General features: G+C 47.2%; 1 protein-coding gene across 2 annotated transcripts in view; it reads right to left on the reverse strand.

Annotated features, from left to right (window-relative positions):
* LOC111147013 (serpin family E member 3) overlaps nt 1-12,593 on the reverse strand; it is a 30,624-nt gene extending 18,031 nt beyond the window's left edge. The window contains exons 1-5 of one of the 2 annotated variants that reach the window (XM_022502857.1): nt 12,499-12,593; nt 10,371-10,649; nt 4,684-4,917; nt 2,826-3,026; nt 1,111-1,309 (exon numbers count right to left, since the gene is read on the reverse strand). In XM_022502857.1, the coding sequence (XP_022358565.1) occupies nt 1,111-1,309; nt 2,826-3,026; nt 4,684-4,917; nt 10,371-10,626 (890 nt within the window). In that variant the 5' untranslated portion in view covers nt 10,627-10,649; nt 12,499-12,593. Of the gene's footprint in view, nt 1-1,110; nt 1,310-2,825; nt 3,027-4,683; nt 4,918-10,370; nt 10,650-12,498 lie in introns of those variants that run through there. The other variant, XM_022502856.1, reaches the window with a different exon arrangement.
* Between the last annotated feature and the right edge of the window lie 5,026 nt (nt 12,594-17,619).

Here is a 17,619-nt window from a genome sequence, read left to right on the forward strand (position 1 = left end):
CTTCTCCGAGCTTCTCTCAAACAGAACAGAAAGACTAGGGTTGCTTCTGTTCCCTGCTAGAGATCTGCTGGCATCCTGTCTTTCTGCTTTCATTTGGGGTCCAGATATTTGGTTTGGAGAGACACAGGCTTTCTCTTAGATTTATGTTCACCTTCTGCCCTGGTTATGCCATATCCCACTTTAGACCTTGGCCTTAACTTACTGGATCTCTCTTTGTGTGTTTTTATTTCAGAGTCTGGGCTTATTTTTAACTCCTCGAAGGAGCACTGCCAAGACCACTGGCCCAGTTGTGCTGAGGGCCTGGACAGCAGAGAAGGCCAAAGTGGCCAGCAGGAAGGAGCATGAGGAATCCGTATTCCAAGGCCTCGGACAACAGTCCTTGTTTGATGCTGGTCTACAAAGTAATTACAAGTTCACTTTGATTTCAAGTGTACCAGAGAAGCTTATCATTTAAAGAATTTCAATACGGAATTCTTTGTCAAGTAATGAGCTTTGCAAATAAATTTCACTTTGGAAAAGCAAAATCTAGAACCATCATTTAACTTTTGTATTTGTAACAATTTGTATTTGTACCTATTGGGTTTTCTTAAAGGAAGGCTCAACTCTATTGAGAGAGAAGGAGAACCTTCAGCACAGAGGCTACAAGTCTTGAATTTTTTACACCTTAATTTGCCTTCTGATCAGAATTATATTGGCATTTGCTCAATGACATAAACTATCTTGTGTCTTTGGTTTTGGAAAAAAATGACAGTTGTATACTCTTAGGATGTGGTAAGATTTGGGGCATTCCTCCAAGGTAACTATACTGTTCTTCTTTCCCTGCTCAGAGAACTGGTTGTAGCATGAAGCCTGGGGCTTCCATTCTGGACCAGTGAAGGCAGAGTATCTTCTCTTGAGAAGACCCCAGGAAATTAAATCTGTTCTATCCGCATTATGAGCTAGTCAGCAGAAACTCTGACCTGGACCCCAACTCTAGGGTTGCTCCTCCTTGTTCCTAACCTCTAGGGGTACATTAGACAAGTGCGCCCAGTGGTTAAGGACAGACTCCAGAGTTAGACCACCTGGGTTCTCTAATGCAGAGCACACTGTAAGGACGAGGCGGCCACTCACCTGGGCAGGAACACATCCATTCTGGCTCTCCTGAGGCTGGAGGTCCAGACGTGGAGAATGCTGGCTGTGAGGTGTGGCTCAATGAGGCTCAGTGGGGTGTCTTTGTCACGTGGCAGAACCAGGAGCAGACTCACTGTACTTCCCAGGTAAGGCAGCTCTAGCACCCTCACCTGATGGCCTGCAGGGTCCTGGAACTGACCTAGGGGTTCAGTAGAGGGGGGGATTAGTTCTGTCCCAGGAGCTGGGGAAGGGCCATCTCACAGAACGGGAAACAATACATTTTACTAATAGGTGTCTGTCTCACCCTCCAGAAGCCGTTGAGGCCAAAGACTATCACCTTTTCTGATCTTAAGACCTAGAATTTCTAAGATACCCTTGTAGGTCTTGAGTCACAGGGTCTGCAGTGTCTGGGTACGGTGGGGATGATGGCACATGGGAGAACCATCTACTGTCTTTTTTGTTTGTTTTTTAAATTCTTTTTTTTTTTTTTTTAAAGACTTCATTTATTTGAGGGAGAGAACAAATGAGAGAGAGCATGAACAGGAGAAGGGAGAGGGAGAAACACTCCCCAGCAGGAGCCTGATGTGGGGGTTGATCCCAGAACCTTGGGATCATGACCTGAGTTGAAGGCAGATGCTTAACCAACTGAGCCACCCAGGTGCCCCATCTTAAAGGGGAAGCCATTCCAATCCTGGCCATTTGTGGCCATGTGGGGACCCAGGCTCTTCGTGCTAGATCGTTCTTTCAACAAAAGCTTTAAACCCATAAAATTGGGAAATTTTATGCAGCAGACAATCAGATCAACCAGCATGGGTCACAGCAGCAATGGGGAAAACTTTGGGAACAAGAATTATAATAGTCATAAATACATATTTACTTATCTGGTTGACGTTCTTCCCACTCTCACCTTAACTTGATCTCAGTTAATAATTACTGGATGAATAAACAAATGATTGAATTGTGACGAGCACTCACAATGCGTCCTGCATGGAATCAAAGCAGGACGACAGCAAGTTTTCTAAATGCCAGAGTTCCTAAAACACTGTCTCACTGGCTTTTCCCTGAATGGGAACAGAATTAGTCCCAGAGCTGGAAGGGCTGAGCCTGCAAATGAGGGCTGGGAGAGAGGTGTGTGGGGACAGGCAGCTGGGTCCCTTCTCTTCTGCTCTTGCCTTGCTGGGACTCCACGGAGGCATCCACACCATGAGCCAGCCTGCAGGGCGGGGTCTCCTGGCACTGACTCTGCACCTGCACCCCAGTGGGCTGGGATGAGTTACAACCCTGGCAGGGCGGGATGACGGATGTCAGGTCCACAGTGGGGCGCTCTCGAGAGCTTTCTAGACTGGACTCTCAATCTTTTGCACTATGTCAGCACCAAACCGTGAAGCAGTTGTTCATTTTATGGGGGTGCCTGCTGAGGCAGGGGTGGTTTGGTCCAAACATTTTTGGTTTTACACTAACGCCTCTTAGTAGGTGCAGAGGGAATTGTCGACCGCTAAATTAGGTTTCTCCCCCAGCACCCACTCTCCTCACTGTCCTCTCTGGGTTTTCCGGCCCCCTGGGCTCTCCTCACTCTGCACACACCTCACATCGGAGGGAAGGCAGAGAAACACTGCGGCTTCTTCTAGATCACCCACTGCCCTCCTCTCCCTGCCCATATTACTCCCGTGTTCCTCTCATGGAAGACGGCCCCGCTGGTGGGGAAGGGAGCTCACCATAGTTGACCTCGGCCATTTGGTACATCATGGGAACCTGGAGGACGAGGCCCTGGGCGCCGGTGAAAGGCAGGAGCTGGGTGTCCCTAGAGGAGAATCTCTGCCGCCAAGTGCTTTGGAAGGACATGGTGCTCACTAGTGCCAGCTGGGCCAGGCCTGCCCCTCCACCGTGCTCCCCCGTTGGGCCACCTGGGTTGTCACCTGCAAGCGAGGGAACGGTGGTGTTGCTGAGATCGGCGTACCTGTCCTGGAGGGTTCCAGTGCATCCCTGAGCTTGGGTTTGGGGCCTGCTTGTCAGTATCGTTAGTTGGGGAATTACAGGAGGTGTAACTAGCTGTGGCTGAAGTCCATGCTTTCATCCTTTGCAAAGCAGGTTGGGAGGCTCCCGTTGGTCCTGGCTGGGCATTTCCCAGGGGCCTTAGGTACGTACTGTCCAGTGGGCCTGGGAGGCGCACTGGGTGTTGTGGCTGGGCTGTTGCATTGTTTACCCCCTCCTCTTCCCGCCCCCCTTCCCTCCCTCCCCCCCGCCCCCCTCTGCTGGGACTCATCCCTGGCAGAGTCTTTGCTTAGACAGTAACATCCAGGGCACAGTCTTCAAACTCCATGCATTACTGGAGAGAAGACAGCAAGCTCCGTGATGGGTGTTGCCTCGGCCCTTTATTAATAAAAACAGATATTGTGCCCTGTTTGAAATGCTTTAACAAACTCTCACCGACACCTCCCATCAGTTCAATTGTTATTCCCAGTTTTACAGAGAGGGCCCCAAAGCCTGGAGAAGTTGTCCCAGGTCATATATGTGTGAGTGGTCAAGCCACAGACCACCCAGCTGCTCAAGACAGCGACCTTGGATTTGAACACAAGCAGCCCGGCCCCAGACTCCAGGCTCTTCCCTGGCCACCCCTCTTCCATGGAGGACGATCACCGGGGGGGCCTGACCGCAGCTGTGTGGCCTTGTCCCACCCCCACCCCACACCATAGTGAATTAAACACTTTTAAGTACACTGAAAAGATGTTGGGAAGCACTGAAGAAAACTGACAGAGGGGGAGTTATTGATAAATTGATATATCTTGAATGTTCTCCCTATTTCTGTGTAACCCTTGTAATTATCAGGAATGCTAGAGGCGGACTGCCTGGGCTGGGATCCTGGCTCTGTGCCTCAGTTCTTCTACCTGTAAACTAGGGGCAAGAACAGCACCTATCTCCTGGGATTGCTATGAGGATAAACAGAGATAATGAACACAGTGCACTTAGAAAAGAATTAAATCAGTAAACGGATCCTCAGTAAGTGTACTAATTTTCACCATCTTTACTAATTCCAATTGCATGATATGTAGGTCCTATAATTCATGGAATTATCCCCAACTTCTGGGCAGTTAGGTTTTTTCTAAGTGTTTTTCTTCGATAACATTTATCAAAGACATTGGGGCCCAATGTCTTATTACATGTAACTTTTTCTTCGCTTGAATTCCAAGAACTTTTTTGGCTCCTACTTTATTTTGCTGTCACAGAAATTAATTGTAGATGACAGCAGAGCTGGGGAGGCGGAGATGGTCAAGAATTCACCTTAGGGGAACAGGTGCATACAGCAAAGCCTCAGGGCTCCCCTGGAGGTAGGAGGCTCTGAAGACCTCCCTTCTGCGTGTGCGTGTGGGAAGATGGGCAGAAGGAGGCCAAATGTCAGCTTGCTCGCTTCACAGAGCGTGTCATTTAAGGGGAGGGTCTCCCAGGAGAACAAACTTCTGTTGCAATCGAGGGCGACCTGAGTATCCATCCATGTGGCTTCTGACCGGCAAGGCCTGGTACCTGTGTTCATAGCCCTCCGACATCAGCCTCACCTAGATGAATGGTTTCTTTTACCTGCGATCTTCCTGGAGGCCCATCCCTTGGCCTGCATGCTGGTGCCGCTGGGTTCACTGAGGTGGGCTGGCTCCACGCTGCTGTTGGCCCACCGGGAGATCTGCTCCACAAAGCAGGGGGAGAGTGGCGTTCCGGCTTGCACAAAAAGGGTGCAGGCCAGCTCCATCCTGGTGCCCTGGCCGGAGTTGAGCAGCGTGGTGTAAGCAGTGCGTAAGACCTCTTTCACCCTTCGGTCTGGGAAAAAGGTGTTGGGATAAATGGACAGCGGTGAGTGTAGGTAAGGAGTTGCACCATCTGTCTTTATGCAGTGCACGGAAGCGGGGCCTCAGCAACCCCACTCTCGTCTCACAGGCTCATCTACCAATTACAGTCTATTTGCATAAGTCATGACTAAATTGCCCAGGAATTGGCCTGGATCTGCAGACGAAAAGCTGGGGGGGAAGCCATGCAAGATGTGTGAGAAATCAAACCGGGATTAAGTCAAATAGAAAATCACTACCAACACCCCGGAGACTCTCCCTCCCTAACTTTTTGAGACAGACATGTTGAGCAGACCTCATGAGAGTACAGAGGGCTGGGAAAGCTGCTGGTCTGATGTGCAGGGCGATGGGGCTTCAAATATTTAAGAAGTCAGTCGATTAATGGGGAGTGTCATAAATAACAACGACAGACGGTGGCCACGGTGTCGAATTGTTCGTGTACCTTGTACAGGGCCTTTCATCCATTCTCACGACTGCATGTCATAAGTCTGAGGGATGTTTAGATGTGGCCTCTTTTAGAACGATGTTTTCGATGTAAGAAACACAGCGGAAAGGTAAGAACGCCTCCCATCCCCCATCTCCCTAAGAGCCAGCGGACAGCTGGAGCTATTAATGTCAGCAAGAACCTGCAAGAACATTTAGGAAATAATAAGCATTTGCGAGAGTCGATAGTTTCCCCCCACTTGGATGGTGGCTGGACTTCTATTTATTTATGATTTACATAGGAGATTGCTTCCTTCTCTCCATAACCAATAGCAGATTTCTTTTTTGCGATATTATTCCCTGGCTGTGGCTTTTAGTCTCCCCTAGGAGAGACTCCGGAGCTGGAGCAGGGCATCTCACCCACTGGTGAGTCAGGGCACAGCTGAGTATCCGGGGCTGTCCCAGACACATGGAAGTTGGGCTTTGCCGGCAGTCAGGTCCCCACCTGAGACTGCTTCTGGAACAAAGCCCTTTCCTTGTCCCATTTGCCTCCCCTTCTTCTTAGGCACAGCCCTGTGGCTATCCACAAACTGGCCCTGGGAGACACACACTTTGCCCCTTCCTCCTGCACTGCCCTGTCCTGGCTCCCCTAGGGCACGTGTTGGAAGGAGTCTCTGACGTGGCTTGGGGTCCCTCCACTCCAACACCTGCTACGTGTCAGAGGCCAGGCCAGGGGAGGGCAGCAAACTCCTCAAGTTGCTCGGCGAAAGTTCTCTGGAGGGGCACAGGCACCCAGAATACACCCTGGCCAGGGCCTCTGCCACAGGTCTACAGATCACAGCTGGGGACAGATCTCACCCAGAAAACTTTCATGAGCAAAGCTACTTCTTAGAATCCGCAACTGTGACTTGGCTTATATATCTTGTGAATTGCAGCCTAACTCTAGGGCTCTTATTTTATTTTTAAAAATATTTTATTTATTTATTTGAGAGACAGAGAATGAGAGAGAGAAAGAGAGAGCATGAGAAGGGGGAGGGTCGGAGGGAGAAGCAGACTCCCTGCTGAGCAGAAAGCCCGATGCGGGACTTGATCCTGGGACTCCAGGATCATGACCTGTGCTGAAGGCAGTTACTTAACCAACTGAGCAGCCCAGGAGTCCCGCTGGGTTCTTATTTTTTTCTTATTTTAATGAAGAAAGAAATGAATGGAAAAAATACTTCTGGCCAAATTTTCCTCACTGAAGGAGGTCATGTGTATTTATAAAACCATGTCCCTGTAAAACGTTGTTCTGCAGGGACAATGTGAGACAATGTGAGACACTTCCCTGGTCCACAGTGCAGTGTGACCTCTTCTCTGTCCTCTCACCCAATCTGGGTTTGGGACCAGCTGTTCTTTTATCCAGAAATGTTAAAGGAGCAGTGTAAATTGGCTGGAGAAAGCTTTTCTCCACCTGAGCCTGCCCGTTTGCACACCAGAAGGGCTTTTCTAGATGCTTCTGGAATGTACGTCTCCAGTGTGAGAACTGCTGACGGTGTTCACAGACTCGGGGCTACGTTCACCATCCCACTGAATCCTCTCAGCAAGCCTGTGACTTCACTGCTATTGTGACCCCCATTTCTAGATGAAGGAGCTGGGCCCAGACAAACTGAAAAGTTTGCTCAGTGTCACTGTGCGGTGGGAGGGGGCCCTTCACCACCCCGCTGCCCATCGGTGAGGGACAGGACCCTCTGCTCTGCTCCAGAGAGCCCCTTTCTCTATGGCGCTCTGCAACACAGAGATTCCTGGTTGGCTGTATTACTGTGAGTTTCCCACACCCTTGGCCATGACCGGGCCAGAAGGACTGAAGATGTGAGCCATGAGGAGCTGCTCCTCCCTGGTAGCCTTTGAGAGAGGATTGTGTTACTGCTGGCTTCATCCCTCTCCCTCCCCCTCCAGAGAGCATCCTTCTTGCTGGAGGGCAGGCTAGGTAGATCTCACAGAAGGATGTGGGAGGGGAGAGGGCTGAAGGAAGGAAAGCTTTGGGCACAGCCTTAGATCAAGAATGGAGTGAGGGTGGTGCGATTGAAGAGAGGGGCTCTCAGATGGCCACAGAGTGGGAGGAACATGCTAGAAGAAGACATGGTATAGTCTCATAAATTTCTCTTGCTATGGATGAGCCTTTTAGCTCATTTGCGAGACCAGGGTGGAGAGTGCCTTCCTTTTGAGTCATCTTGCTGAACTGAACTTCCCGAAGGTGACACGGAATCTGGTGGGACCTGACTCTGTAAGGTTAATGAATATAAAATTCTCAAACTACAAACTTAGTGATGCTAATGTTTTACTTGCTAGAGAATTACAAGAGGGCTAAGTTGAGAGTGGAGTCAAAAGGTTTGGTTGGGTTGAGAGAATAATGGGAATATCTCTGGTTAAAAATAGAAAAGGCCAGGTACTTATGTCTTCGTGCATCCGTGGCAAGAACATAGGATTTGGGGTCCGAGACACAGGGAGTTGAATTCTGGCTCTGCTGAGGCTTGCCAAATAGTTAACCCCTGTTTCATTTGTAAAATGGGGATTATTAATCTATGCGGTTTCTATGGGGATCAAACAGTATAATGACTGGAAAAGTGAAATTCATACCATCATCACACAGAATTTTTTCCCAAGAGCCAGGCCACCTTCATTTCTGAGGCTTCTGTTCTGGGCATTATTCTTGTGCTTAATAGAAAGCTGTAAAGTATCCTTTATCAATTTACCTAGAAAAGCACCAGAACTCCCTCGAACTTGGAACACCAGGAAATTGTGTGTTTTGTGTGGCAGAAACAAAGGTGGTCTTTAGGGATACCGCTGGTGTCCATTCTGAGTCTCACGCTGTGCTGTCTGACCAGCAGGTGGGATTCCTAGCAAAGCTCCCGGTGGTCACGTATTGGCTGGAAACGCAGTGAGAACAAGACAATGCCGACGTGCCCCACTGCAAACGTGGAGAGGTCTTTCTTTTTGATTAAACAGGAACAATGCCCCAAGACCCTGGAATGTGCTTGATACTGCTTTTTATACATTTTTTGGGTCTGCCTTGACTTTTAAAACGAAACCTGGGTCCGGGCGCTGACAGGTTATTTTAAACAGTGCACATGGTTCTCTGAGCTAGGTTGGGACAAACCAAAGCACAGGGGTATTCGATTAACTGCAACCCTAGAAGTGGCACATCCCTGTTCATAATTAACCATGAATCTGTAAGATAATAGGCAGTTTATGAGTAAGAAAAAGGGTGCGTTTATGGTCCACAGGGTTTGACCATTAAGTGTTCCTGACATTTGATAATTCTCGAATGGGGTCTATGGAAACCCCGTTAATCATCATGTTTGATTAGCCAGGGACCCTGACTGTACCTGATGACAGAGAAAGAACTGTAATCAGTTCCCTTTCCCTGCAGGAGACCTACACTTGCATTTCTCTCTGTCCCTGAATCCTGACTTTTGTGAGGCTCTGTTTTTTCGTTTTTGTTTTTTTTTTTTCCCCAGATTATTTATTTATTTATTTGACAGACAGAGATCACAAGTAGGCTGAGAGGCAGTCAGAGAGCCCGATGTGGGGCTCGATCCCAGGACCCTGAGATCATGACCTGAGCTGAAAGCAGAGGCTTAACCCACTGAGACACCCAGGCACCCCATGAGGCTCTGTTTTAAGGCTGAAATGCCTGTCTCTCTTACACATGCCTATTTATTCTGCATAACTCCGCTCAGACCCCATGTCTTCTGGGGGGGGGGGGCTTCCTGACCTGCCAGTGGGATAAATGCTTCCCTCCCCTGTACTAACTTACTTCAGATAAATACACTCACTGCACCGCATAGAGAGGTGTTTCTGTGTGCGTCCTTCCTATGAGACTGAGCCACTTGTGTTCAGAGTTTTCCTTGTGTTTCTGGATGCTGAGATCCTAGCACAGCACCCGCAATAGGCGCTCAGGGGGACTTGGTGGATTGCCTTGTACTGAATCTAATGTGGCTGAAGAATGGTCTGTGGGGACGTACATTTCTGTGATACTCTTGCTGAGAAAATGAAGCTGGCCGGCAGCATCATGAGAGTGGTTTTGGCAGGGGACAGGGCATGGATGAAGGGGGACGGGATGTACAGCTGGTGCCTTGTGGCCTGACATCTTCAGGGTTAATCTTCACTTGCCAACTTGAGATTCGAGCTCCAGGGAAACTCTCACCCAGGCTGTGTGGGTATTAGTTCTTATACTCTCTGGAACATGTTAATTTATGCAGTTGCAACCCCCATCCTTTTTTATTGCTACCTTATTGCAAGATGGGGAAGCCAAAGCTATGTGCATGAGTGTCTGTGTTTAGCATGGGGCTGCTGGCTGGGTCCTGGGGCCGGCCATGCAGCCAGAGGCGCTGAGTGTAGGCTAGCTGTGGTTGACCAGGCGTTCACAAGCCTTGGGCCACTGCCGACAGAGCTGCTCCAAACTATGTAATCACAGAGGTATGTTGGCAGCGGTGGCACTGGCTAGAAATCATAGGTTTATGAAAGCAGCCGGGTCAAGGGCAGGGGCTCTGGAACCAGACAACTTGGGCTTGAGTCTCAAGTGTGCTACTTCCTAGATGTTGACCTTGGGCACGTGGCTGAAGCTCTCGGTGTCTGTTTGCTCAACTCTCAAATAGGGATGATTTATAATTTCTCTCAAGGCTTAGCAATTGTATATGGCTTCTCTGAGCATCAGAACCCATGACGACAATTATGTTGTTGTGACAATTAATTAAACTACATTAAATTACAAGGTGCTTGGACACTTCCTGGCACCTGGTAGGCTCTGCAGAAGGGCCAGTGAAATGAAATTGAAAAATCGCCATGAAACCTGAGGTTAGGAGGGAAACTCAAAGATCATCAAGGGGATCGTGATCCAAAGTTTGAAGGCTGGTCATCTGGTGCCAGCCGCTGGATTCAGAGATACCCCACCTCCTGAAGAAGCCTGAGCGGGAGGGGGAGTGGGAGCAGCGGAGTAAACGGGAGCGTGAGCAGCCCTCTTACCATGGACCGTGTAGCCCAGCACCTGTGCCAGCTGTCGGCCAGTGTTCCCTTGAGCTCCAAACTGCAGGATCTCCAGAGGGAGGGACACGCCGGCAGGAGAAATGACAACGTTGGTTCCATTTCTAGGGGCTGCTGCGTCCTGGTAGAGGCGAATCGCAAGCTCGGTCTTCAGCAAGGTCAGGTCCTCTCGGAGGTCGCCCTGTCCTCCATGGAGGCAGGAGTGAAGCAGGAGGAGCGTAACCAGAGCGGGCCCCATGGAGGCGGGGAGGCTGCCTGCAGCTGGGAGGGAGGAGACGCAGGGTGAGGCAGATAGTTCCCTTCTGCAGAGAACTGGTCTGTGTTCAGGGCTGACAATGGCCGAGGGAGGTGTTCCCGGGGTACTGCTCCTCCCCTGTCCCCAGCCTCATCCCACACCTGCTGCTCTGCTGCACCCTGTTGTCTCTGCATTAGAAACACGTACCATGAAGCCACACTGTGAGCTGGAAGGCTTTTAGGCTGCTTTGTCACTTACTAAATGTATGACCTTGGCCAAGGCTCTGGTCTGGTCAGAAGTAAACCATAGGGTTGGAAAAGAAATGTAAGAAGTACTTTCTACTCATATTTCTTGGTGTTTAGCCAGCTTGTAGCTGTGCTATGTCTGTCATGAATAATAATAATAATAATAATACAATATATAGTACATTACAGAAGACTTTGTATTTTCTCAGTTAATCATTGCAGCAGTCTTACAAGGTAGCTGTATTTCCAATACAAAGAGAATGAGATTTAGGGTACTTGGTGAATCATTTAAGAAAATACATGGGCTTGGGGCACCTGAGTGGATCAGTTGGTTAAGTGTCTGCCTTCGGCTCAGATCATGATCCCAGGGTCCTGAGATCAAACCCCATGGTTGGTCGGGCAGCCTCTCTTTCCAGTGGGTAGTTGATTCTCTCTCTCCCTCTGCCTGTCTCCCTGCTCGTGTGCACTCTCTCTCTCAAATAAATAGATAAATATTCTTTAAAAAAAAAAAAAAAGAAAATACAGGGGCTAGTGTCCATCAATTGATGAATGGATAAGGAAGAGGTGGTGTATTTATACAATAGAACATTATTCAGCAATAAAAAGAATGAGCTTTTGCCATTGGCAATGATGAGGATGGAGCTTGAGGGTATTATGCTAAGCAAAATAAGTCAGTCAGAGAAAGACAAATATCATACAAGTTCACTCATATGTGGAATTTCAGAAACAAAACAGAAAGGGGAAAAGAAGAGAGAGAAAGACAAATCAAGAAACAGGCTTTTTTTTACAGACAACTGACGGTTACCAGGGGGGAGGTGGTTGGGGGAATGAGAGAAACAGGTGATGGGGATTAAGGAGGGCACTTGCGATGGGCACTGGGTGATGGATGGAAGTGCTGAATCAATATACATGTAGATAAAAGAAAGAAGACATGTGATGCAAGCCCTGGTCTCCCATGAGTGGAATACAAAACACTAAAGATAGAAATGCACCTGAGAATATTGATACATGAGCTAATTGTAACTAGAATACCAGAATTCTTGTGATGTGAACTATTCTCATAAAAAAAGCACTGTCACAGACAGTAGACTTAGACCAGTATTGCTCCTACAAAAGAATGGTACCCCTCCAAGGAAGAGAGAGCTCTAGCTGGAAATTAATGCAAAGAACAGAAAGGCCAAGGTGTAGTCAATGACTCTGCCTCACATACGGCCCACAGGAGTCTCTGCTCCCTTATCTAACTTTGGTGTCAGACAGGATGGCCGTCAGAGAGGCCCAGCCCAAAGTCACGTCCTATGAGGAGTTGGCAAATAACGCCGCCAGGCTCAACGGTGTTTACTTCAGATGAAGGTGCAAGATGGAAAAGCACCTTTTCTGCAGCCATACACAAATGTGGGGTCTGGATGGCTTCGTACTGGAGGGGTGGATGGTGTGTGTGTGGGGGGGGGGGTCTTTCTGTGTGTTTGGAGGGAGCAGGTCCCAGCCCCGGGTCATCTGTGCAATGACCAAGTCCCATTGTTCTTGCAGCTCCTGTGACCTCCCACAAGGACCCTCAGTAATCAGTCTCCAGTGCCCCGGGGCTCCCTGTGACCACGTCCCCACCACGGTTCACCACGGATGAGCTGCTTACTCACGGACTCTTGCCTCAGACTGTGGTGTCTCCTTGCTTGATTCTGTTCTTGTGTGTCTCCAGCATTAATGTGCTCCCCTTTTTAAAAAGTGGAGCAGAGTCTGCTTTGAATCACAAGACAGCGCAGGGAGGAAACTGGCAGTGGCCGTCTCTGCCGGCGATGTCTCTACCACTCGGTCCAAATTCCTGGAGCCTGAGGTCCTGCAGAAAGCCAGGGGCAGGAGCACTGCCCGGGGCGGCAAAGCCCAGATCCGAAACAGAGCAGGCCCTGGGGAGGGAGCCAGCCACACCCGTCAAGCCTTCTTAGGCTTGTGACCTGGTTGTACCAGCAAGGAACCCCTCATCCAGCCCTTTGTCACTTTGAGGAATTCCACTGATAACTCTGCCCACCCGGCTTCTGCTGGGTACCAGGTACCTAATGCTACTCCCCTCCTCCTGTGAAGAAAACAATAAATCAGTCATTGGGCACTTGAAACTTGTAGCAAATGAGATTCTGCAGAAGAGAAAGGAAAAACAATCCAAGATACAGCATAATAAGATTGAGACAGGGTCACTTGCCTTGTTTATTACTAATAAAAGTGAATGCATGTATTTATATGTAATACAGGCACTAATAACCATCTTGTTTTTCTTAGATACAATACTTAATAAATCCGATGACTTAATTTGAGAAAGAAACTATGTTGCCCATGAGTAAATGCTCCTTTAGGGAAAGTGTAAGCAGATTCTGTCAGAAATCTGTCCTTGTGACCAATTTAGAATTCCATACATTTCTATTAAGGTCTTCAGCATTGTATTAAGTTCAAAATAGATGATAGGCTACAAATTATTGCAATGTAAAGGAAAGAAAAAGACCTTTGGAAATGAATGAAATTCTTTGTAATTATCTCTCAGGCATGCATTAAGCATTCCTATTTGAAAACCCATGAGGCTGTTTTCCATCTGACCACTACTCATACCCTCATGGGTGGCCAATTTATTTATTATTTGTTTATTTATTTTAGTGGGCAATTCACTTTAATTTAAAAAAATTTTTTTTTTCCTTTTCTTTCTTTCTTTTTTTAGTGGTGTCGTAGGGGCAGAGGAAGAGGGAGAGAGAGAATTCCAAGCAGGCTCCATGTCTAGTGCAGAGGCCGATGTGGGGCTCAATCCCACAACCCTGAGATCAGGACCTGAGCTGAAATTATGAGTCAGACGCTTAACCAACTGAGCCACTCTGGTGCCCGTAGTTGGCAATTCACTTTAAAGCAGTTTTATTGCTGATACTCAAGCCTGGGGTAATTTTTAGGTCTTAAGGTAGTTACAGTTCTATAATTGTTTTACTAGAAATCTTCCCAAATTTTGAATTGAGATGAAGTGTATCGTTTGCATGTTTTGGACTCTAAGCCATAGAACAGTAGTGGAATACGTATATATATCTATCTCATTCTATAGCACTCAGAGAGGGCTGGCTGCTTGCTTCCTCCCATCCTTCCCTCCATACATCCAACAACTATCTCTTGCTTACCTGCTAGGTTCCAAGGCACTGTGTTAGGTCCTATGGATGAAGCAGTGAACCAGCAACCCGGGCTCAGCTCTCACGGGACCCAGATGCTTGTCCCTAGGCTAAATTAAGAAGAAGTTAAGAGTTAAAAAGAATTCAGGAGAAAAGAGTTGATGATAAGGAGGCTGACGGTCACGGCAAGGGCTGTCTCCCAACGGCGTGAGTTCCTTGTAGCTGAGTTTCCCGAGCATAAGCTGATTCACTATTCACCAGTGGTGGGCTTCAGGGGATGCTTATAAGATTTCCCAAATTGCAAAAAGGTCCAGCTGCGTGACTTCTATGAACATTTCCCCTCCTAACTCTAACAATGTATCATTCTAAATTGCTTTTAAAAAATGTTCTCAAGGCAAAATGCTAGGGAAACAGCATACAAGTATATCTCCTATATGGGTTAAACATTTTAAAGTGTGGATGAACAAAAGATGAACTGCAACTGATTTCTCTTTTGTGGGCTCAGCTGTGCACCTGGGTCAGCCGCTGTGTTTCCTGCCCACTGTAGCAGAGGTAATCATGCTCATTTCTACCTTGTAGGATGTTGGTGACCCTGCTAAGGGAGCCTCCATGCTTGGAGATATTTATTCATTATAACAGCAAAAATAGTGAGCATTGTTGAGCACTTGCTGTGTTCCAGATATTTTGTTATATGCCTTACATCTACAGTTGCAGTGAGTCCTTATAACACTCCTAGGAGGAATGTATTATTATACCCTTCTGCAGATAGCAAAAGTAAGGCTTCAAGAATTCAAGACACTTACCCAAGTTCCTGCAGTCAGAGGCCAACCTGGGTTTGAATCAGGGATCCTTGACTCCAAGGCTCGTGCTCTTTGCCACAATCTCGTTGGTGTCTGCCAGGGCTCTTGAAATCCCTCTTGGTTAGGGGGTTCCGGGACATTGGGTGGCCAGCCCCGACTCCGATGGCTCATTGCACTCTGCCCACATTCACTGGGAAGGCTACGGTGAATCGCCTGTAGAGAGACTGCATGAGGGGCAGCGTCTTTGATTATAATTTTTATATTTTCCCAACCTGATTTCTTACAGACATCAACAAATTGCTTTCGAACCCAGGGGTCTACCAAACTAATGTGATGGAGAGGAGCACTGCATTTTAATCCTGTGAGAACATAATTAATACAAGGACATGTCCTCCTGGTGGTTGGGCTGCTTGTCTGGGGTTGTACAGAGACAGTGTCCATTTGTCTCTGTCCTTGAGGAGTTTGCCAAGGCGAGAGAGCACTGTGACCAAATTGAGACCCGGGGGCACAATAATGAAATCCCAGACACTGCTAGAGACAACCCAGGGAACTCGAGGGAACCCAGCACCCACTGCCACAGACTTGGACAAAACCGGCAAGTCTTTCCTGGGAAACCGGGCAGGTGGCCCTGCCTGTCCCCTCCAGGAAGGAGATGGTGCAGGGGGCTGCGTGGGCTCCCCCAATCACAGGTGACAGCGGACACCCAGCCCTCAAGTTCTTCACAGGTACCCAGTGCATGGACTCAAAATAAGCCACTGGACCTTCCCACCTTCCAGCACCTTTCAGTATGGGAGTGGTGTGGACAGCACAAAGGCCTGACGGCAAGTAATTGCTCCCTGGGGCACCTGGCTGGCTCAGCCAGCAGAGCCTGTGACTCTTGATCTTGGGGTTGTGAGTTCAAACCCCACACTGGGTGTGGAGCCTACTTAAAAAAAAAAAAAAAAAAAAAAAAAAGAATTGCTTCTTACTAACTATAGACATTTAGCACGTTACTGAACTGCCCTGAACTTTAGTTACTGATTCTGCAAAATGACATTATAATACCAACCTCTCGCTGTGAACATTAAATGAGAGAGTCTATAAAGCACCCAGCATGGTCCCTGATAAGCAGAAAAAACCAGGTTCTTTGGATTATGTGCCTAACCCCCTCCCCCCCTTATCTAAAGAAAGGATCATTGAAGTGACATTCGTGCTCACACAGGAAGGGGCTTTGAGAATCACCATGTAATTGGCTAGGGGTGAATCTATGCTGTTTAATCCCAAAATATCTTTTTTGATGTCTTGTAAGAAAAAGGTTGGAGAATTTAACAGGGGACAATGAACTTAAATTCCAAGCTCATTTTTATCTAACTTGTAAAAACTAAGTCATTTGGGGTCATGACCTCAGAGGGGGAAGGCTGAGCTAGTCCCTCCTTCCTGCCACATCATCACGCCTGTCCATGTAAGGCCTTCCTTTGTTATTTTGTTTCCTTTTAGGAATGTGTTTTGTGTACATGCATTTTAGATTTACACACATGGTTATACGTTCCATATTTCATGTTCCCTAATGTATTTCAACAGACACTATCTTTTTAAGATCTGTCCACGTGGTTCTAGGCATAGATCTGACCCTTGCTTCCAGCTGCTGGTAACACCCCATGTGCAACTACCGCATTTGGTTTACCCATCTCTTGGAGATGAGGTTCAGGCCATCTCCTGTCCTCCGCCTCACCGACAGCCCTTGACGGCCTGCGCATGCGCTCTTGTGGACTGTACGGGAAGCGAATTTCCGTGCCTTAAGATGCGCATGCCTCTCCTTTGGCTACACAGTTCCCGGCCAAGCTCTGGGAGGTAACACCCCTGCATACTCCACCACCCTACATCCCTGCCAATACCTTGATACTTCCCAGCTCCCCTTATTTCCCAGTGAAATAGGTGCAAAATTGTATCTCATTTTGTTAATTTGCATTAGGGCGATCACCCATGATTCGAGAACCTGGCTTGTATGCTTGTTACTTTTATCTGTTTTCTCTTCCAGAATTATCTACTTGTAACCTTTATCCATTTTTTTTTCTATATAGTGGGATTTTTTACTTGTTGATTTGCAGTTTACATAGATAGTATAAATCCCTTGTTAATATTAGTATTATAAATACCTTATCCCTTTCTGCCGAGCATCTATTAACTATCTCCTGGATGTCTTGTGTTGAAACAAAATCCTTAATTTTGATGGGTTCAAATCATTTCCCCCACTGGCTTTTTGTGCCCCTTTTCTCATATATTAGATCCTCATATACACATGGGTGTATCTCTGAGCTATCTACTCCTTTCTTTTTGGTATATTTGTCTTTATCCAACTGTTTTCAATGCTATGGCTTTAAAATGCATCTTATTATGTGATAGGGAAAGGTCCTTCTTCTCATTATTCTTTTTAAGGGTTGAGTCAACTTTCCATATTTATTCCTCCAAATCAATATTAAAGTTAGTTTATTAACTACCTCAAAAAACCCAACTAAAATTTGATCATGATGGCACTGAATCTATAGATTACTCTGGAAAGAATAAATGTCTTAACAATATTAAATCATCCTATCCAAGACTGTGGTCTTTCCATTTATTAAAATTATCTTCTATAATAGACTCTTTTAACAAAACCTTAAAGTTTCAAAAATAGAGATCTTGTATATATTCTTGATTAAATTCCCAGGTTATACTTTACTGCCATTAAAAAAAAAAATAACAGGCTATTTTTAAATCAGGTTTAGGTTTCCAGAAAAATTGAACGGAAAGTACAAAAGAGTTCTCATAAAGTCCTTTACCAAATAGCTCCCCCCCTCCACAACCTTC

The sequence above is a fragment of the Enhydra lutris genome, unplaced genomic scaffold, assembly GCF_002288905.1.
Source record: "Enhydra lutris kenyoni isolate GAN:26980312 unplaced genomic scaffold, ASM228890v2 scaffoldscaffold15, whole genome shotgun sequence".
NCBI classification, from domain to species: Eukaryota; Metazoa; Chordata; class Mammalia; order Carnivora; family Mustelidae; genus Enhydra; species Enhydra lutris.